General features: G+C 42.8%; 1 protein-coding gene across 1 annotated transcript in view; it reads left to right on the top strand.

Moving 5' to 3' along the window:
* areg (amphiregulin) overlaps positions 1–22,084 on the top strand; it is a 35,542-nt gene extending 13,458 nt beyond the window's left edge. The window contains exons 3-8 of the mRNA XM_072915926.1: positions 1,955–2,144; positions 11,365–11,508; positions 12,164–12,389; positions 12,477–12,653; positions 20,285–20,413; positions 21,762–22,084. Of these exons, the coding sequence (XP_072772027.1) occupies positions 1,955–2,144; positions 11,365–11,508; positions 12,164–12,389; positions 12,477–12,653; positions 20,285–20,375 (828 nt within the window). The 3' untranslated portion in view covers positions 20,376–20,413; positions 21,762–22,084. The remainder of the gene's footprint in view (positions 1–1,954; positions 2,145–11,364; positions 11,509–12,163; positions 12,390–12,476; positions 12,654–20,284; positions 20,414–21,761) is intronic.
* Positions 22,085–23,343: the final 1,259 nt, after the last annotated feature.

Genomic DNA, 23,343 nt, shown 5'->3' with positions numbered 1-23,343 from the left:
AACAACACACACATTCAGACACACACACACCTTCCCCGACGGCATCCCCACCCTAATTCACACATACAGAAATACTACGTTTCATTAAAAGCTGACATCCCTGCAGGATATAATATGTAGGAAATCATAAATGCAGCACATCTCTAACATAAACAAACAAATACACAATACCTGCCAATGATGTCAAAAAAAGTTCCATTCACTTTATTAATTTACAATATATATAAAAACTACCCTAAAAAATTTTAAGCAAAGCAGTGTCACAAGTATATTTTTAACACAGCAGGATGAATAAAACAATAGGAATTATTTATTTAAAAAAGTGCCAATATTAAATAGAATAAAATGTACAAAATAAGCAACAGACGACCAGGATATCCTGCCTCGATAAATGCTAGGAAGTAAAAATATATTTTAGCCTAAATTCAAAGAGGCTCAAACCCGCTAAACACAAATATGAACATGGGAAGTAAAATCTCAAATCAAGTACCGTGTTTTCCGGACTATAAGGCGCACTTAAAATCCTTTTTTCTTTCTTTCTCAGTGCGCCTTGAAACCGGGTGCGCCTAATGTACAGAATCATTCTGGATTTGCTTACCAACTTCAAAGCTATTTTATTTGGTACATGGTGAAATGATAAATGATAACACAGAAGAGATATGTGTAGACTGCGATACGACTCAAGTAAACAACACCAACATTTTATATGTTCCATTAAAAATATAGAACATTACACACGGCGCTCAAAAATATATCAAAATGTTTTAGTAAAACTTTGGTTAGTTATGAAGCCGCATTGCTTGTTGGATTGTACTGCGCTTCAACATATGAGTATTATTGTGGTGTGTGTATAAGGTAAGACATATTATCTGGCGTTTTGTTTCCCAATATTATGCAAAAGCAACTTTTCTTACTTTCTGGTATCGGTTTTCTTACTTTCTGGTACCGGCTAATCTGTATTTGGGATCTGCATAAGTCCTGAAAAATTGCACGCGTCCGCCTTTGTAGTCCATGCCGATGCCGTGGTTGATAAACTTATTTTTCTCTATCTTCTTGTTATGGGACATTCATCCTCCGCTGTTGCCATTTTCGTAGTGTACAGTTCTTACTTATATCTGTTAGTAAACTCGCCATGAAAGAGCTAAAACATACCGATGTAGTGAGTTTATATTATTCACCCAAGGAACTTTAGTTATTAGAGAGTTCCGGTCGTACGTTTTTTCATGGGACACATTTCCAGCAGATGAGGAAATGCTGCTCCGTTATTGATTGAAGTAAAGTCTGAATGTCATTAAAACAGTTAACTCCATCTTTTGACTCTTCTTCCACTCATGTCCTTGCACGCTACACCGCTACAACAAAGATGATGAAGAAAAGACGCTGTCGAAGCCTCGAAGGTGAGCCACCTAAATAAGACCGCCGACAAAACGGCACATCCTGAAGCGACTGTCAGAAAGCGACTTGAAGATGATGTGTAAACATCATCTATGCAACATTTTGACCAAATAACCACCATTACATGTTATGTACACCACAAGGAAGTTTGTTTTTAGAAAAAAAAAAGAATATAACCCCTTTTTTACACCTTATAATCTGGTGCACCTTATGAAAAAAAAATAGACCATTCACCGACAGTGCGCCTTAAAAGCCGGTGTGTTATGATCCGCTGCCCGGATCATATTTCTGTTTGGGTTTTCTGTTAGTCTTGGACTCATTTTGTTCCTGTCTGTGCACCTTTGAGTTGGTTACCATAGTTACTTATTAATTCCACCTGCCGCTTGTGTTTCTGACGCGCACCTGTTGTAATCACAGACGCTATTTAAGCCCACCTTTGTTCATCACTCGTTCTGCTTTCTTTGTTTTTGCATCACGCGACTGCCACGTAAGTTCGTTCTTCTTTCCTAGACTTAGCTAAGTTCCATAGTTTGTGCTAAGTGTTAGCCTTAGCTTCCAGTGCGTTCGGCACCTCTTCCTGTCGGTTTGTTTTCTGTTTTGTACCAGTTTTGTGGTTTTTTTAATTATTAAATCAAGTTATTACCTGCAAGTCCTGTCCGGATTCGTCCCTTGCATCTTGGGAGAACAAACCCCCGCATCACCATGCGCACCACACGTGACACGGTGCGCCCTATGGTCCGGAAAATACGGTAAATTCATTTCAAAGTCATTATTAGTTTGCATGTTTGATTTGTCCATTTTTACTGAAGTTTTAACTTCTCTGAATCATATAAATATACGTCTTTATCCGGGCTGTCAAACGATTCAAGAATCTAAATGTGATTAATCACATTTCATTCGTAGTAACTCGTAATTAATGGCAATTGATTAATTGTAAAAGTGGACCTCATTTTCAAGTCTTTAACGCTACCAACATGGGCCTGGACGATTGGTTTGATTTATGCAAATGCTTTATTCAACAGGGCAACACAACATGGACACAGACACGCACACAAACACACATACACACTATCTCTCACGCAAACCAACCTATTCTCTCACATGTTTACCACTCCTGACAATAAAACAATAACATTTATCACGGTAACTATGACCTAAATATTATTCTTGTCATTATTACATCATCAAACTTTTTTCACCAAGTCAGAAAACACTTGGCCCTACAGGCATCACTGTAATGACCAACTTTAAAAAAACAGTAGCGTAGTAGGCCTAAATATTTGTTAATATCAAAAGTTTTATTCAACAAGTATGTTTTAAAAATGTTTTCACCATGTCAGAAAAAAATTGGCCCTGCAGGCACCACCATGATGACCAACTTTAAAATACAGTAGCATAGTAGGCCTAAGTATTCATTAAAAACAAGGCAGAGGTTTTATTTAACAAGTATGTTATATTTTTTGGGCCACTGTAACATTACACACAGTTTGAACAGTAACACTGTTGTCTCCAAATAATGAATCAAATATTCGGCATACCACTAGATGGAGCCAGCATACCACCAGTTTGAGATGAACTAATCAATATATTATAGAATATATCCTATTTTTTTTTAGATAATAATTTTGTTTTACTTTTTTCCATTGTGTTGTGTATTATGTGGATAATAAGTATATTGTTGGACACAAAAAACTATGTTGATGATTCTAATGTTAGGGGCCATCACCCAGGGTCCCTTTTGAAGCTAGAATCGTATGATAACAAAACATCAAAACCATGAATAGTGCGTCTGCCTCACAATACGAAGGTCCTGAGTAGTCCTGGGTTCAATCCTGGGCTCAGGATCTTTCTGTGTGGAGTTTGCATGTTCTCCCCGTGACTGCGTGGGTTCCCTCCGGGTACTACGGCTTCCTCCCACCTCCAAAGACATACACCTGGGGATAGGTTGATTGGCAACACTAAATTGGCCCTAGTGTGTGAATGTGAGTGTGAATGTTGTCTGTCTATCTGTGTTGGCCCTGCGATGAGGTGGCGACTTGTCCAGGGTGTACCCCGCCTTCCGCCCGATTGTAGCTGAGATAGGCTCCAGCGCCCCCCGCGACCCCGAAGGGAATAAGCGGTAGAAAATGGATGAATGGATGGAAAAATGTTTAAAACATTTTTTAGAAGATCAACAAAAATGTGTAGTTTTTCCTCATGTTTACGTTGAAGGGTGTCCTGACACAGCATTTTCCACTTCTGATACTTTAGCCTCGACTATTGGCAGACACTGATATCATTGGTTGTCGTGAATAGAAGCGCTTGAGCAGAGTCTGGGATGGACTGTATCCTATTTACCAGTTATAATATCTTGTTTTCTTTGTTTAATTTGCAAATATGTATTAATTTCCGTTCGTTCCAGGTGTGTTGCCGTAGTCAGGAAGTAGTCTTTGCCCTTAGATTAGTCAAACCCTTTAAAGTGTTGCTACTGTAAGTATCGTACTGATTACACACCAGATGTCGAAATCACCATGTAAAATCAGGGACGGCGTGGCGCAGTGGGAGAGTGGCCGTGCGCAACCCGAGGGTCCCTGGTTCAATCCCCACCTAATACCAACCTCGTCATGTCCGTTGTGTCCTGAGCAAGACACTTCACCCTTGCTCCGGATGGCTGCTGGTTAGCGCCTTGCATGGCAGCTCCCGCCATCAGTGTGTGTGAATGGGTAAATGTGGAAGTATTGTCAAAGCGCTTTGAGTACCTTGAAGGTAGAAAAGCGCTATACAAGTACAACCCATTTATCATTTATAAAATCGCTACTGCTAATTACTGGCATATGTATGGTGAATCTAACATAAATTAGCATCCAGCTATGCCATTATTTTTATTGCATTTCTCTTACTTTGGAATGTTACAGATATAAGTTTTTTAGTATTTCCTACACTATTTTTATGTACTGTGTATTCACTTTTACCGTGTTTTGAAGTCAAATACTCTTAAAAGGCTCAAATGGAGACAACCTGTAATCTGTCTGCTAAAGTAGCAAGAAGAGATATTAGCGCAAGCAGAACAGGCGTTATTGACGCAGGCAGTTCTAATCTGATACATGTTTTTTGGTTGTTGTTTCTTTTGCCAATATCGAACCAATATTTGATATCAATATTGGATCGATAGACCCGTAGTCACATCCTTACCGTACATTTGCACAACCACTTGTTGCGGAGTTCCTGTACAATCCTTCATTGACTGTAAAGTAATACTTCCGCTTATCCGAGGTCGGGTCGCGGGGGAAGCAGCCCAAGCAGGGAAGCCCAGACTTGCCTCTCCCCAGCCACTTCGTCCAGCTCTTCCCGGGGGATCCCGAGGCGTTCCCAGGCCAGCCGGGAGAGAGAGTCTTCCCAACGTGTCCTGGGTCTTCCCCGTGGCCTCCTACCGGTTGGACGTGACCTAAACACCTCCCTCGGGAGGCGTTCGGGTGGCATCCTGACCAGATGCCACCTCATCTGGCTCCTCTCGATGTGCAGGAGCAGCGGCTTTACTTTGAGCTCCTCCCGGATGACAGAGCTTCTCACCCTATCTCTAAGGGAGAGCCCCGCCACCCGGTGGAGGAAACTCATTTCGGCCGCTTGTACTCGTGATCTTGTCCTTTCGGTCATAACCCAAAGCTCATGACCATAGGTGAGGATGGGAACGTAGCTCGACCGGTAAATTGAGAGCTTTGCCTTCCGGCTCAGCTCCTTCTTCACCACAACGGATCGATATAGCGTCCGCATTACTGAAGACGCCGCACCGATCCGCCTGTCGATCTCATGATCCACTCTTCTCTCACTCGTGAACAAGACTCCTAGGTACTTGAACTCCTCCACTTGGGGCAGGGTCTCCTCCCCCACCCGAAGATGGCACTCCACCCTTTTCCGGGCGAGAACCATGGACTCGGACTTGGAGGTGCTGATTCCCATCCCAGTCGCTTCACACTCGGCTGCGAACCGATCCAGTGAGAGCTGAAGATCCTGGCCAGGAAGCCATCAGGACCACATCATCTGCAAAAAGCAGAGACCAGGGGCGGTATAGCTCGGTTGGTAAAGCGGCCGTGCCAGTAACTTGAAGGTTGCAGGTTCGATCCCCGCTTCCGCCATCCTAGTCACTGCCGTTGTGTCCTTGGGCAAGACACTTTACCCACCTGCTCTCAGTGCCACCCACACTGGTTTAAATGTAACTTAGATATTGGGTTTCACTATGTAAAGCGCTTTGAGTCACTAGAGAAAAGCGCTATATAAATATAATTCACTTCACTTCACCTAATCCTGCAGCCACCAAACCAGATCCCCTCAACGCCTTGACTGCACCTAGAATTCTGTCCATAAAAGTTATGAACAGAATAAAGGGCAGCCTTGGCGTAGTCCAACCCTCACTGGAAACGTGTCCGACTTACTGCCAGCAATGCGGACCAAGCTCTGACACTGATCGTACAGGGAGCGGACCGCCATGATCAGACAGTCCGATACCCCATACTCTCTGAGCACTACCCACAGAACTTCCCGACAGACACGGTCGATTGTCTTCTCCAAGTACACAAAGCACATGTAGACTGGTTGGGCAAACTCCCATGCACCCTCAAGGACCCTGCCGAGAGTATAGCGCTGTTCCACAACCAGGACGAAAACCACATTGTTCCTCCTGAATACCATACTTGATATCATCCATCCATCCATTTTCTACCGCTTATTCCCTTTTGGGGTGGCGGGGGGCGCTGGAGCCTATCTCAGCTACAATCGGGCGGAAGGCGGGGTACACCCTGGACAAGTCGCCACCTCATCGCAGGGCCAACACAGATAGACAGACAACATTCACACTCACATTCACACCCTAGGGCCAATTTAGTGTTGCCAATCAACCTATCCCCAGGTGCATGTCTTTGGAAGTGGGAGGAAGCCGGAGTACCCGGAGGGAACCCACGCAGTCACGGGGAGAACATGCAAACTCCACACAGAAAGATCCCGAGCCCGGGATTGAACCCAAGACTACTCAGGACCTTCGTATTGTGAGGCAGATGCACTAACCCCTCTCCCACCGTGACGCCCTACTTGATATCATTAATGTCAAAATGTGTATAGATCCGCCCACCCCTGTTTACATTCAAGAGCTCTAGCTTAGCGGTTAGCTACGCTTTTTTTTTGTATCCGTAAGTGCAGCATGTTTAGCTATTCCTCGTCCTTCAGTGATAATGATACTTTTAAGGAACTTACTTTATTCGTCGCCATGGAGGCGAGGATTAGGGATTTAGAAGTACTGTGATCGGACCTCCGCTGCTACATTGCATTGAGGACACCTTGTTGCTATATGGCTGAAAACTTTATCATGATATAAATGTTTTATATCTGTCGATATCGATAATTATTGAAAATTGTTATGACCTATCGAAAATAAGGACCAGGAGAAAAATATAATGAATATAAACATTTGTATTTCAAATGTAACCTTCGTATAATTATAATCCCAGGCAGAACAATACAGGAAATGTCAACACAAGCATGGAAACACTTGAAATTAATGTAAATACAATTCTCAAATCACATTGAATATTCAACAATAATCTCTTAATATGAAGGTGCAAAAATAAGGAATATGTAAGAAATGCTTAATAAAGTGTAACAAAATACTACAAAGTGAAAATGTAAACAGCATTTAGAAACCTGAGGAAGACCTATTTTCTGCAGGTTGAGTGCCAGGAAGTTACAGCTGTGCTCTAAAGGGTGAGCACAGTTAAGGTGATGTGGTATTACTTGGTGGTGACCACATTGGTCTGATTACGGTCCCTTTGAAAAAAATCCCAAAAACAGTCATACTGTCCATGTGACTTCCTGTTTTATCCACAATTTCTTTATTTTTACTTTGAATTTGCACTCCAACCAAAGAATCAACTGCAGGACAACAAGATGGCGCAACCAAACTTGATAGTTGATACTGTTACCTGATTGACTCCCACTGATCAGTAATCACTTCCGGTGTTGCTCGGTTACCAGAGAGCGAGTGTCTTGTTCATGCAACCAACCTTGCTTTTAAACTTCTTGTTTCTTCGGACAAAGAAAATAAATTAGCAAACTTATTTTTCATTAGCATCGATTACGTGTCTATCGCGGTATATATTGATATCGTTTTATCGCCCGGCTCTCCTAATTTTTTCAGCTAGAATGCGTCATCAACATGCATTATCACGATATGACAATAATATCAGAGCTCTATCGCCTCTCAAATTGATAGCAATCATATCGCCTGTATCGCTACTTTGTAAAATAACACTTTCGTTTATTCTAGCGCCACCTACAGGATGGTTGGACCCTAAATGCTTGACGGGCTATGACTTCACACAGCTGGCCAAATAATGGTGGTTGGAATGAACACATGACCATATATGGAAAGAGGAAGTCATTACAATTAAACAGGGAAGTACAAGGAGTGTTTTTATGGCGGTGGGATGCAATTTAGAATAATGTTATTTGTGTTTTCATCGCTACACATCGGCATGACTGCGGATGCCTTAGGCTGAGATAATCATTACACACACACACACACACACATGCACACACACACAAACACACACACACACACACACACACACACACACACACACACACACACACACACACCTTTGCACAGGCAGGCATATAAAGGGTGCACCCGGCATAGGTCAAAGAGAGCACAGCACAGTCTCTTCCACGCACACACACTTGTCAGACTAACACACACACACACACACACACACACACACACACACACTTCCACACGCTCCTCCTGGGATATGAACACCTTCATCCTCACCTGCCTCCTCTGCCTCGGTAAGTCTTCCCACTTCTTGTGACAAACATTAAACGTTAGGAATGTTTTGTTTTATCATAGAGAGGAGAGCGACGGCCTCGAACAGGGAATATTTTCATGCGGAGCACTGTTTTTGGCAAGCCTCTGTAAAAAATGTGGACATGCAACTTAATCAGTTTATCACCATTTATGACATTTTAATATTTATTAAAGAGGGGATTTATGGCTCTCTTGAAGAGCCATTCCTTTGAAAGAGTCGTCCAAAAGACTGGATTGTTTGATTTAAAAAAAAAAAAAAAATTTTGAAGACACTACACTAAAAGTTACAAATAACCTCCGTGAAAATCGACTTGACTGGAGATTTTCCACACAAGAATAATTGAATGAGCAGAAAAAAAGAAAAAAAGCCTAAAAACAATCCGTCTAGAATATATCTGGCCTGCGTGTGCAAACTATAAAATAGTGGGCGTGTTGTGTGTGATCTAATAAGACTGGTGCAGATCGCCTTATTTATTCATTTTCATTTTCCTTTATTCAACCTGGTAAAAAACTCATTGTGTGTATGCTCCAAATCATTCACACCTATGGTTTTCTACACCAAAATTCATCTATTTATTGAACTTCTTCAACTACTTCTTCTTCTTCTCCAGATTTACCTTCCACATTTTTCACCCGATTCAAACCGTTCCAACTTCAAACTCTTCAACCTATTCGGGAATAGTGGTCTTTCCCTTGACAAAGTCCAAAAATTCCCAGAATTCCAGGTTTTCCGGGACATTTTTCCCATAAAAAATGAATTGGCTATTTTTCAAACTTCCACCATTTCCACATTTTTCAACCGATTTAAACCATTCCACCTTCAACACATTCTACCATTCTGGAAATTTAAACTACCTTTTTTCCAAGTTCAAAAAAATTCCAGGATTTTCCAGAATTCCTGGTTTTCCAAAGCCCTATTTTCACCCTTTTTTCTGGCGACTACTCCTTCCCCATTTTTCAACGCATTTCAACCGTTCCACTGTCAAAACATTCCTTTTAATCAGGACAAAAAATAAAGTTGTTTTTTGAACTGGAGAAATTCCCAGTTTTCTCGAAATTCCAGAAATTCCATAATACCACTTTTCAATTCAATATGTTACTACTTCAAACATTTCTCGAATGATTTGAAAAAAAATGTTCCCAAAAAATTCCCGCTTTTCCCGAAATTCACAAATTTTTTAGAAAATGGGACATTCTTCAAAGTTCCACAACTCTCACATTTTTCATCTGATTCAAACGGTTCCAACTTCAAAATATTCAGCCTGTTTGAGAATTGTGTGCTCTACTTCAACAATTCTAAAAAAAATTCCAGGATTTCAGTTCAACTTCAGCATTGGAGCATTCACGCACAATTCCTTCAGGAATTGCCTCATCTAGTTGAGAATAAAATATATTTTCCAATATTGACCTGGCCAAGAGGGCAGTAAAAACAGGTTTCATAAAGAAACAGAACAACAAAAAACATAGTTAAAAGTGCAAATTACTTGCAACCTAAACATAAAAACACGCAATAGGTAAAATGTAAAATGTTTCAATCGAAACAATTTCAAAACAAGTAAATAAATAATGATAAATGGGTTGTACTTGTATAGCGCTTTTCTACCTTCAAGGTACTCAAAGCGCTTTGACACTACTTCCACATTTACCCATTCACACACACATTCACACACTGATGGAGGGAGCTGCCATGCAAGGCGCTAACCAGCACCCATCAGGAGCAAGGGTGAAGTGTCTTGCTCAGGACACAACGGACATGACGAGGTTGGTACTAGGTGGGGATTGAACCAGGGACCCTCGGGTTGCGCACGGCCACTCTCCCACTGCGCCACGCCGTCCCAAGTACAGTGCCCAATGGAAGCAGCTTCTCCATCCTTAAAAAAAGGCCTCAAATTCCCCCAAAGTGATGAGTTCAGGTAACCTCAGACCCATTTGTACTTCATTCAATGGCCATGGAGCAGAATCTGAAGGCCTCCTTTTAAATGAGGTTTTTACATGTACAAGGGGGCGTTCACCATGGAGACAATCATTTACCGTTCATTCACGTTATCGTGCTCCTACCATGTTGTGAAACACGTGCACTACTTTTCATGGGCATTTTAGACACAGTACTGATGTGCAACTACAGCAAAAAAAACAACTTTATACCATGCTGAAGGTGCGCTAAAATGTTTCAAGTGGTAGAAAATGCGTATTTCAATATTTTTTCATGGAAGAGTAGATATGGGTATTGTTCACAATTGAACCGATACAGTACTAAATTTCAGTACTATCGTGCGTTCATAAATATTAATTGTTCAATAATAGCATTTTATTCTTTAAGATAACATTTAGAAATGAGCTGATTATGTTGTCCATTTTGTTTTATATACATTTTAGTCACATTTGCAAAGCAGTCGCACTTCCAAGACATTAAATGGCAGTACTGGCTGTAGGCTACCTGCAGTATGTTGTTTAACTCGGGAGTCGATTTTTATATGAAGCTGAACGTGTCATGTTGCGCCCTACAAAGTGTTAATTCTGTAAGTATTGTGCGTACTACAGACCAGCTGTTTAACGGTAACATTCATCTTAGTTGTAGTTTTCATGATCAAATTTGGAGGTGTAAAATCGCTAAGGCTGATATTAGCCTGTCTATGGCAAATCCAATGTACATTAGCATCAAGCTAGTGTATTTTGGAAGCCTTACTTTATGTTGGAGCGTTTTCTATCAGGCATACTTGCTATGTTGGGGTGGAATATCGCAACATTACCGAGAGGGAATTTGGCTGAGTCCGCTCTCAGTGCTGCTTGAGTGATTGTTTACGTGAGCCGGTGTTTATTGTGATATCCCGTGCAACAAAGATATTGAAAATATGGCACTGTTTGATTTTATGTGAATGGATACCCGATAGTACCGTCGGAATTTGGTCAATACCTATAAAAGTACAGAATTCGGTACTTTTAATATTAAAAGTTTTTTTTTAACAAATTCACAACAAAACAATGAAGCAAAAAAAAAAAAGAGCCGTTCAAAAGACTCGACTTATTCGCGAATGTCACATTTCAAATACTTATGATTTCTTCTCGCCTTGTGTGCGTGTGCGTGTGCGTGTGCGTGTGCGTGTGCGTGTGTGTGTGTGTTTGTGTTCCCCCTCCAGTACTTTACAGTGTTCTCGCCGCTCAGGCATCCGAGGCCTCGTCCTCCGGAGAGCCAGGCAGCGTGTCCGGGTTTTCGGCTTCCGGGGAAGACCCCCCGTTCTTGAGACGTAACGGCGATGACTACGACGTTGACCAACTTGCAAGTGAGTTTCTTTTTTGTTCATTTTATATGGCAAAAAGTGGGCGGGGCTTGAGTCGACTGTACTCCCTGAGACTGAGGTCAGTCTGTACTATGAAAGTGTGCATACAACAGTCTTTACTTGTTGCGAGGCAGACTAATGTTGGCTTGCAACTTAAAGCATCACAACACGTGGATAGACAGCTCTTATCTCAAAACACTCTCAAGTTGAGGTACTGTACATTCTTGTCAGATCTGCAATTGGTTCAAAATATAATTGTTTTCAAGGACTTTTATGTCCTGTTTGGCTTTGAGAATAATTCAAATCAAATGTCCCTGGATAGGTTGAAAAATAAAATAATTGAAAAAAAAAACCTTCAAAAGGGTCAAAATGCAAAACATTTTGCAAAAAAAAAAAAAATTTAAAAAAAATGTTGTGTTCAAAAATGTAGGGACATTTAGGTTTGGCTTTGAAGATCATTCAAATAAATATCCCTGGATATGTTGAAAAATAAAAATAACTTTGCAAAGGGTCAAAATATAAAACATTTAGCAATAAAAGAAAATGTATGTTCAAAAACATAGGGACATTTATGTTTGGCTTTGAAGATAATTCAAATGAAATGTCCCCAGATGGTTTTTAAGTGTAATTCATGTCTTTCTTTTTCCTCCACTTTCAGGTGAGTTTCTCCGAGATGACAGAAAGAAAAGAAAAGGCAAAGGCAAGAAGAAGAACAAGCAGAAGAGCAGGAGCACCACTGCCTCCAAGGCCGAGCACACCTTCTCCAACCGAGGCCTCACATCCACGTTGGAGACCACAGAGGACCCCTGCACCTCCACCCACCTGGGCTTCTGCATCCATGGCTACTGCCAGCGCATGGAAGGCCTGCAGGAGCCTGTGTGCATGTCAGTCCACACACACACACACACACACACACACACAAACTTTCTCGACTGTTGTATCATCTTCCACGTTCATTCATCCTTCCCCAGCTGCATCAAAGGTTACGACGGGGAGCGCTGCGGGATCCAAACTCTGGAGACCATCAAAACCAGGCCGGAGCACGGCAGCGGCGACGGCGTGGAGTGGGACCAGATGGCCTTGGTGATCACCGCCTTGGTCCTGTCCATCATCAGCTGTGGTGCCGTGCTGCTCATGGCCTGCGCACAGTGAGTAGCCCATGAATAACCACCAAACTTGACAGGACAAATCCAGATAGAGCAACTTCCTGTGAGTCGGCATCAAAGCGCGCTGACACGGCAGAAAGCACACAACACACCCTGACACTCCCGCCTGTGTCTGGCTCAGACTTTCACAAGTCAAACACACACGAGGCCGCCATAAAACATGAAAGGGTTTCACTTACTGGAAGAGCGTGTTGTCCCTGGAATATGTAACAGAAACCTGCATAAGTGCAAACAGGGGCAAGAGTCTATGCAGTTTCAGTTTTTTATGGCTCCAGAGCCGCAGAAACTGTCAATACAAACATCACATGCCTCTCCACAAATGTAGGCTAAAATACCAATATGATGAGGATGGAAATCCAAGGGCAGACCTTGGTCTAAGACAGAGGTGTCATGTAAGGGCCACATCGCAGTTATGGCTGCCATCAGAGGTACGCTAGTAACAGCGAATAATTATTTTTCTAAATTTAATTATTTTTATTTATTTATTTTTCATTGCATTTCATAATTTCATTTAATTTGCAGAAAGTTTTTTTTAATGTATTTAATTAATTTCATTTTATTATTATTTTTATTAATCAGTCCAACAAAATAATACACAATAATACCATAATCATACAATTCCACTTTCAAAATCAGCAACATTCACAATAGCAATCAACAGAGCAAATGAGAAGATACACAGACATGACACAAAACAATCCAAAAGTAGTCAAACAAAAATGAATATCAACAACAGTATCAATATTAATAAGAATTCCAACAGAGCAGTGATTTAAAAAAAAATGTTTTTATGACTATTATTTTTTTATCATATTTTTATTTTAATGTCAAACAATCAACAGTGTTTTTTTTTACAACATGTAAATGGAATTGGGAAAACAATAGCACTGTTTTTTAACGGGGGAAAACTGGCTGCTAAGTCGCCAGAATTTTACTGTAAAATTCACGGTTTTTACAACACAATACTGTAAACAAATATTATTTTTTTTAAAGCTATCAGAAGGGTCAAAATGTAAAAAACAATTGAGCAAAAAAATAGGGAAAGGAAAATCCAAAATATTTTATGTTCAAAAACTTCAGAAAACTTTTGTCTTGTTTGGCTTTGAAATATTGAAAAAAAAGTACAAGTTAAAAAAATAAAAATAAAAAGCCTTCAAAAGGGTCAAAATGTAAAACAATTGAACAAAAAAATAAGGAGAAAAAAAAAAGTATCCTAACTATTTTATGTTCAAAAACTTAAGGACTTTTATGTCTTGTTTGGCTTTGAAGATAATAAAAAAAATGTCCCAGATCAGGTTAAAAAAAGTTTTTTAAAAGCCTTCAAAAGGGTCAAAATGTAAAACATTTGAGTAAATTTTTTTTTTTTTTTAAATGAAACATGTTCAAGGACTTTTATGACCTGTTCGAATTTAATAAAAAATTAAAAGATACAAAAATAAAATGTCCATGTACAGGTTAAAAAAAAAAGAAACTAACACAACATATTACTATACATAGACAAAGTATGACTTCTTTTTTTTTAAATTCAAGCAACTAAGCTGCCAGTTTTTTTACCGTAAATAAAACGTGGTGCCCATCTTCCATTTACAGTAATATGTAGTAAAATCTACCATAAGTTTTACCGTAAATTATTATTATTATTTAAATTAAAAAAACTGTAAAAAATTTTTTTACAGTGTACAATTTGATGGATTACTTGCTTTGAAATCATTACTCAAGCAAATATTTAAGTATTTATTAGACAAACAGTACGACTGTTTTTTTTCTTTCTAGCAACTAGGCTGTCAGTTTTTTACCGTAAAAATATGTGGAGCTGTTGTGCTCGTGGCGTGAAAGCAAGACAACTTTAAGTATAGTTGACACACAAAAACGTGTGCGTCGTTTATTCGTCCAAGCACAAGCAAGAATGAATGATATCACAACAAAAAACTCAAATCTCGCGGGAACAACAAACCCCCACCTTTGCAAGAATCTACTGACGGCCACTTAAAGGGGCCGCGCCGAATTACTCGCTCTTAACTGCACACAAAGAACAACATTGTCATATGCACAATAGAACAGTACAGTGAATGATGACAAACTCAAATAACAGGTGTGGTGAATTATGTCCTTAAATCAACCGCTACACACGTCCCCCCAGAATTCGCCACCACAAAGAAAACAAACCGTCAATGGACAGGGGCACGGACGGGCCGACCAGACCGGGTGCGCCGGACCGGTACCAACGCCGGGGAGTCAGCAGGGGGGACCGGAAGGGCACCTGCACTGTCCAAGGTCCCGGGGGCCTGCGTAGAAGGATGCATAACATTATCATGGGGCCTAGGTAGAGCGGGCGGACGACCCCGGCGCGGGGGTACGGCCGTGATAACCGGCTGACTAAGATCCAAGTGGGCCGCTTTCAGCCGGTCCACCGTGATCTTTTCAGACCGACCCCCGATGTCCAACAGAAAATGCTTGTCACCGCTCTCTAGGACGCGAAATGGCCCATCGTAAGGAGGCTGAAGGGGGCCGCGGTGGGCGTAGTGTCGGACAAATACAAACGCTGCTCCCTTTAAGTAAGCGGGAACATGAGGCGGCGTAAGGCCGTGTTGAGAAGTGGGGATGGGAGCAAAACTCTTGGCGGCATCGAGGAGAGCAGCTCGCTGCTTACCGGCGGACCAAGGTGTCGTCGTGCTAGGAATAAAGTCGCCTGGCACTCGCAGGGGCTGGCCATACACCAACTCTGCCGAGGAAGATTGCAAGTCTTCCTTGGGGGCAGACCGAAGCCCCAGCATCACCCAAGGGAGCTTGTCTACCCAAGCGCTGTCCTTCAGGGACGCCCTAAGTGCTGCCTTCATGGACCTGTGAAATCGCTCACACATACCATTGGCCTGCGGGTGATACGCCGTCGTGTGGTGGAGTTTCCCACCCAAGCTCTCGGCCACAGCGGAAGTGAACTGAGAGCCCCGGTCGGATGATAGGTCCGATGGGGTACCGAAACGGGCAACCCACGTACCAATGAACGCGCGCGCCACCTCCGCGGAGGTGGCGGACGTCAGAGGTACTGCCTCCGGCCAGCGGGTGGTCCTGTCGACCATCGTGAGGAGGTATGTGCAGCCGCGTGAGGATGGGAGAGGTCCGACCAGGTCCACATTGACATGGTCAAAACGGCGCTCCGGAACCGTAAACGGTGCCAGTGGGGCCTGCGTGTGGCAGTGCACTTTTGAGCGCTGGCATGCCACACATGTGGAAGCCCAGTCCCTAACGTCTTTTTTCAGTCCACGCCAGACAAATTTTGCAGCAACCAGCCGCTGGAAAGGTTTCCTCCCAGGGTGGGAAAGGCCGTGGATGGAGTCGAACACGCGCCGCCTCCAAATGGCGGGCACGAGGGGCCGTGGCCGACCAGTAGCGACGTCACAGAGGAGTGTAACCCCGGTGTCCTCAAATGGGACCTCAGACAACCGAAGCCCTGTGGCTGCAGCCTTCAGAGCTTGGATGTCTGGGTCGTCGGCCTGGTCAACTGCCATTTGTGCAAAATCGAGTCCCACATGGACAGCGCTCGCGACTGCTCGGGAAAGGCAATCAGCCACGACATTGCTCTTACCAGCAAGGTGCTGGATGTCCGTCGTGAACTCTGAGACGTAGGAGAGGTGCCTCTGTTGCCGAGCTGACCACGGTTCAGCCGTCTTGGCCATCGCGAAAGTGAGGGGTTTGTGGTCCACAAAAGCCGTGAAAGGCCGGCCTTCAAGCAACGAACGGAAATGGCGTATGGCCAGATAGAGGCCAAGGAGGTCACGGTCAAATGTGCTATATTTCCGCTCGCAGGGACGCAACTGCCTGCTAAAGAAAGCCAAAGGCTGCCAAGTGCCACCCGCCCACTGCTCATGCACTGCACCTACAGCATAGTCTGACGCGTCCGTGGTGATTGCAATAGGAGCATCAGGTAATGGGTGTGCCAGCAGGGTAGCGTTAGCGAGAGCAGACTTGACCCCCAAAAAAGCAGTGTGCCGTGCGTCAGACCAGTCCACCATGTGCTTGGGAGCAGCTCCTTTAAGAGCATCATACAGCGGCCGCATGAGGTCAGCTGCTCGGGGAATGAAACGATGGTAAAAATTTACCATGCCAAGGAACTCCTGAAGAGCCTTAACCGTGAGTGGGCGGGGGAAGTTTGCAATGGCAGCAACCTTCGCTGGGAGGGGAACTGCCCCGCACTCAGTGACACGATGTCCGAGGAAGTCGATTACAGACAACCCGAACTGGCACTTAGCTGGGTTAACAATGAGCCCGTGTTGGCTAAGGCGCTGAAAAAGGGACCTGAGGTGGGTCACATGCTCGGCCTGAGAGGTGCTTGCGACCAGGATATCATCCAAATAGACAAATAGAAACGGCAAGTCACGTAAAACAGAGTCCATTAACCGCTGGAAAGTCTGTGCGGCACTCTTAAGGCCAAAAGGCATACGTAAAAATTCAAACAGTCCAAATGGGGTGATGACCGCTGTCTTCGGGATATCAGAGGGGTGGACCGGCACCTGATGATAGAGATCTACCTTAGAAAACACAGATTTTCCAGCGAGGTTGGCGGAAAAATCTTGTATGTGGGGGACCGGATAACGGTCCGGGGTAGTCGCCTCGTTGAGTCTGCGGTAATCACCGCATGGCCGCCAACCACCCCCGGGCTTCTCCACCATGTGGAGGGGCGGCGACCACGGGCTGTCTGAGCGGCGAATGATCCCGAGGCGTTCCATGGTCTCGAATTCAGCTCTAGCGATGGAGAGCTTAGCAGGGTCCAAGCGCCGGGCTCGTGCATGCACAGGGGGGCCCGCGGTGGCAATGTGGTGTTCCACACCATGCTTGGCGGTAGATGATGAGAACGTGGGCTGCGCCAGGGTGGGGAACTCGGCGAGGAGGCGCAGAAAAACGTCTGCGATGGGTAGCATGCTGGAAAGCCTGATGGAGTCTGTCGCACTGAGACTGCACTTGTACGAGCAGAACGTAATCGCATCCACCAAACGCCTGTTTTTAACATCCACAAGGAGGCCGAAAGCACAGAGAAAATCTGCACCGATGAGCGGCACCGTCACTTTAGCAGTCACAAAGTCCCAACTGAAACGCTGTCCACCAAAACACAGTTCCACATACCGTATTCCGTAAGTGCGGATAGGGCTGCCATTGGCCGCTTCCATGGGGGGGCCATGCGACTCAGACAGCATGTCCAACCTTGATGCTGGTAGGACGCTCCTCTGCGCGCCGGTGTCACACAGGAACCGTCGCCCAGAGAGGGAGTCCTGGATGAAGAGCAGCCTGCCCGCACTGCCGACGCTCATGGCCACTGCTGAACGCCGGCCCCGGCGTTTCCCGGCGGCGGTCCACGAAAACTGCACGGGGGACGGCACCGCCTAGCTTTGGTCCCAAACTTTGCGGGGAAAAAACATAGTCCAGAATCCGGTTGCCGCCTGGGGGGCGCAGCAGCAGCAGCGAGAGTGGGAGAATCTGCCATGGGTCTTTCTGTCTCAGCTGGAAGGAAAGCAGCCACAAAGCTAGGTTGGGAAGCTAAAAAGAACTTATCAGCTTCAGCAGCTAGTTCGCGGCAGTCCAAAATGGCGGTGTTGGCTAAAGAAGCCCGCACCTGAGAAGGCAGGAGCCTCAGGAAAAACTGCACGAAGAGGAATCCTGGTCTGTGCTCACCTAAGAGACCCAGCATTTTGTCCATTAGTTCAGAGGGCTTGTAATCGCCAAGCCCCTGCAACGAAAAAAGGCGGCTAGCTCGCTCCGCGTCAGAAAGTTGAAATGTCTGTAAGAGGTGAGCCTTCAACGTGAGGTACTTGTTCCTCTCCGGTGGGTGCGTGAGGATGCCAACCACTCTGTCCGCCGTCGCGCTCCCAAGGGAGGACACGACATAATAAAACTTAGTGTCGTCCTCGGTGATACCACGCAGGGCGAACTGTGCCTCGGCCTGGGCAAACCATGTGGTCGCGGAAGTTTCCCAGAACTCGGGCAGCTAAAGAGAAACCACATTCGCCGTCATGGTCGCAAATATTCACCGAATCCGTTCAGTGAAGCGTCGGGGTCACCAGTGTTGTGCTCGTGGCGTGAAAGCAAGACAACTTTAAGTATAGTTGACACACAAAAACGTGTGCGTCGTTTATTCGTCCAAGCACAAGCAAGAATGAATGATATCACAACAAAAAACTCAAATCTCGCGGGAACAACAAACCCCCACCTTTGCGAGAATCTACTGACGGCCACTTAAAGGGGCCGCGCCGAATTACTCGCTCTTAACTGCACACAAAGAACAACATTGTCATATGCACAATAGAACAGTACAGTGAATGATGACAAACTCAAATAACAGGTGTGGTGAATTATGTCCTTAAATCAACCGCTACAGAGCCCATTTTCCATTTACAGTAATATGCTGTAAAAACCACCGTAACGTTTACTGACAAACATTTTATTTTTATTTTTTTTTTTCAATTTGATGGATAACTTGCTTTGAAATCAATCAAGAAAATATTGAAGTATTTATTAGGAAAAACAGTACGACTGTTTTTTTTTTTTATTCAAGCAACTATGCTGCCATTTTTTTACCGTAAATAAAATGTGGTGCCCATTTTCCATTTACAGTAATATGCTGTAAAAACCACCAAAACTTTTACCGTAAAAAAAATAATTAAAATTTTTACAGTGTACAATTTGATGTTTAGAAACTATGATAATATAATCTTTTTTGCAATATTGGTCACTACATGTTACTAGGAAACATGACCATAATAATTAGCATTCTTCTGTACACTTGTGTCAAGATGAGGACTAAATGATAATAATTGATGAAAAATGAAGCAAAATTATGAGAAAAAAAGCCACAATCAGTCAAGAAATAAACCGTAATTTTAAAGTAATAAATTGGAAACATGACCATATTAAATTGTATTCTACTTTACTGTGTACTTGTTTCAAAATGAGGACTTAAAAGTTGTAATTCCTTAAAAATTACGCAAAATTATGAGGGAAAAAAAGTCATAATCAGTCAAACAAACTCTAATTTTATAAGAATAAATTGGAAACATGACCATAATAATTTGCATTATTCTGTATACTTGTGTTAAGATCAGGACTAAATAGTAGTAATTTATGACAAAAGAAGCAATATTATGAGGGGGAAAAAAAGTGATAATCAGTCAAACAAATTATTTTCATTAGAATAAAGTTGCAACAATCAGTTAAGATATAAAGTGTAATTTTATAGCAATAAAGAAGCAACACAACCATACTAAATTGTGAGTTACTGTACACTTGTTTCAAGATGAGGACTAAAATGTCATTTATAAGAGAAAAGAAACAATACTATGAATAAAAGGGATAATCATTCAAAAAATAAAGTATAAATTGGGAACATGACAGTACTAAATTGTATTGTACTGTACACTTGTGTAAAGATGAGGACTAACATTTGTGACAAACAATAAAATTCACTTGTTTGTCACAACAACAGTAAGAACACAAATGTGTGTAAAAGTGTTTTGCTTTGAGAAATAACTTCACACACACTAAAACTTGTTTACCTATTGTATTATTTTGTATTTATTTTTATAAATTATTTCATGATCCTGATTTTATTTGTGTTTCTGTCGTAGTTACAGGTCCAAAAGCATCTTGGCGTCTTACCTTGGCAGCTGCTCTGAGCAGCAGAAGCTGCAGAAGCCTGCCAGTGATGTTGTGGTCTGATACGGTAGATGCACATGGGATATTAACAATGCACGCAGGTATGATCCATTTAATATTGATATTAATACTTCATTATAAGCACATCTGAGCTTTAAAGCTGCCCCGATACAAGTTTGTCATTTCCGATACAATACCGATATTGGCATATTGAATATTGGCCTATACCAAAATTGATCCAATACGATTTCAGCAAAAATCTTCATTTTGTAATGTGGAATGTAATAAAAGGTTTAAAATTAGTCTGAGAACAATGCTAGGTACGAAAAACACTAATCTATTTATTATTATGGACTTATTATTTATTCAAATTGAAGTGGAGTGGTAATTGTTTTTTTCTGGTGACACCTATTGATCACAATCACTTTTAACTTCTTTATTTTTTAAATATTTCAGACAGAGAAATCATAAAACATGAATAAATAAAAATACATACATCAACGGTATATCTACATAACCCCCCGCCCCCCCCCCCCCCCCACACACACACAGACACACACAGACACAGACACAGACACACACACACACACACATATATGTGTGTGTGTGTATATATATATATATATATATATATATATATATATATACACACATTCACGCACATAACTATAAACATACACTTATGGTCACAATAATTCATGAAGGTAAGCTCATAAGTAGTATGATGCGGACACGTTTGTTATTGGATGTTTTCTAATACGCCTTGGAGGCTTTGTATGTGTAAGTAATATGCAACTATTATTATTAGATACTTGTTTGTATTGACAAATGTGCTGTTTTACTCTGCAATATTGGCCAAATAATTATTACGTATGTCTAGCTTGTGTGCTTAGATGTTGTGTAGCTGCTAGCTCCTAGTAGCCTATAGCTTTGCATGTTTACCTTTTTGTAAAGGACTTGACTAAAATAAAATAAATGGTGTGTTTATTGGAGGACATTTAGATGTTAACAAGTAAACACGCTGCAGGGCTGCTTGTATCGGACATTTTGGGCACGAGACGGTCACATCCGATGCTTGTTTATTTGCTGATATCAGGTGTTGGATATCAAAATCGGCTCCGAAACATTTTGTGCTCAACAGGCCAAATTTTGGCCCACTTTGGTCACCCCTCCATCAGAAAAATGATCAGTGACTTTTGGGGAATTGGTTAAACGTGCCCGCAAAGACATTTTTTGGCTTAATGGCGGCCATGTTTTGTTCACATTTTACACACGTGCCCTAAAGATGTGTGCCAGATTCTGTGGTGACTCACCTTTAAATAGAAACCAAAACAAAACATGGCAGGTGTTTCACAGACCGCATTGAGCTATGAGAGAAATTGACTTACAGGGTTTGAATACGTTTACAACATTTATTTTAATTCCTAACAATTTTTGTTCTCTCCTCAGGCGGCCTCGTCTCCTCCGGGCGACCAGAAGTTGAAGATCGAATAATTGCTTCGTTAGATGCAGCATAAACTGTCCACAATGTGTTAGCCTTTAATTTATTTAGTGTGATTATTTATCTCTGTGTTTGTATTATCACTATTATTATGTTCATTATTATTATTATTAATATTGTCTGTATGTGGGGATGCTGAGCATTCATTTCACTGACAGCTTTGATTTTATTTATTGCACTGCTTTTTGTCATTATTATATTATTGTTTAGGTCAGACAAACTGTTGTCATTTCACTTTGACAGGACAAAAAAGGGATATTTTACAATAAAGTGTTACCTCTGACTGTGTTTCCCTTACCTCCACCTTTTTGTCACATGCTGTACTGACATCAGACATTTTTATAACAGTAAGAAACATGGACGTTCATGTACTTTTTTTTGTTGGTGCAAAATAACAAATTCAACAAACTTCCATATCTTCTTGTTCATGGTTTGATCCCTGTACGACTGTAGACAAGCCATTGAGGATAATTTTACCATTCATGCCTAAGCACACATAGGGAGGGGCAGCATCATGGTCTGGGGTTGCATGAGTGCTGCTGGCACTGTTTGGCTGCAGTTCGCTGAGGAGTAATATGACTTACAACATGCACTGTGATAGTCTGACACACATCACTCGTGAACTCGATAAAACAATATCGATGTTTGGGATTTTGGAACCAAACAGTCGAATCAGTCATTTTAAAAACAAATGCAAACACAGCAGGACCGCAACTAAAAAACAGCACAATTTTTTAACATGTAACATGCCTTTAAAAATATATACAGTATATATATATCCATCCATCCATCCATCTTCTTCCGCTTATCCGAGGTCGGGTCGTGGGGGCAGCAGCCTAAGCAGGGAAGCCCAGACTTCCCTCTCCCCAGCCACTTCATCCAGCTCTTCCCGGGGGATCCCGAGGCGTTCCCAGGCCTGCCGGGAGACATAGTCTGCCCAAAGTGTCCTGGGTCTTCCCCGTGGCCTCCTACCGGTCAGACGTGCCCTAAACACCTCCCTAGGTAGACGTTCGGGTGGCATCCTGACCAGATGCCCGAACCACCTCATCTGCCTCCTCTCGATGTGGAGGAGAAGAGGCTTTACTTTGAGCTCCCCCCGGATGGCAGAGCTTCTCACCCTATCTCTAAGGGAGAGCCCCGCCACCCGGCGAAGGAAACTAATTTCGGCCGCTTGTACCCGTGATCTTGTCCTTTCGGTTATAACCCAAAGCTCATGACCATAGGTGAGGATGGAGTAGATCGATCGGTAAATTGAGAGCTTTGCCTTCCGACTCAGCTCCTTCTTCACCACACCGATACAGCGTCCGCATTACTGAAGACGCCGCACCGATCCGCCTGTCGATCTCACGATCCACTCTTCCCTCACTCGTGAACAAGACTCCGAGGTACTTGAACTCCTCCACTTGGGGCAGACTCTCCTCCGCAACCTGGACATGGCACTCCACCCTTTTCCGGGCAAGAACCATGGACTCGGACTTGGAGGTGCTGATTCTCATCCCAGCCGCTTAACACTCGACTGTGAACCGATCC

This window comes from Nerophis lumbriciformis, linkage group LG24 (assembly GCF_033978685.3).
Source record: "Nerophis lumbriciformis linkage group LG24, RoL_Nlum_v2.1, whole genome shotgun sequence".
Taxonomy (NCBI): Eukaryota; Metazoa; Chordata; class Actinopteri; order Syngnathiformes; family Syngnathidae; genus Nerophis; species Nerophis lumbriciformis.
This window is presented reverse-complemented; position numbering and strand designations above follow the sequence as displayed.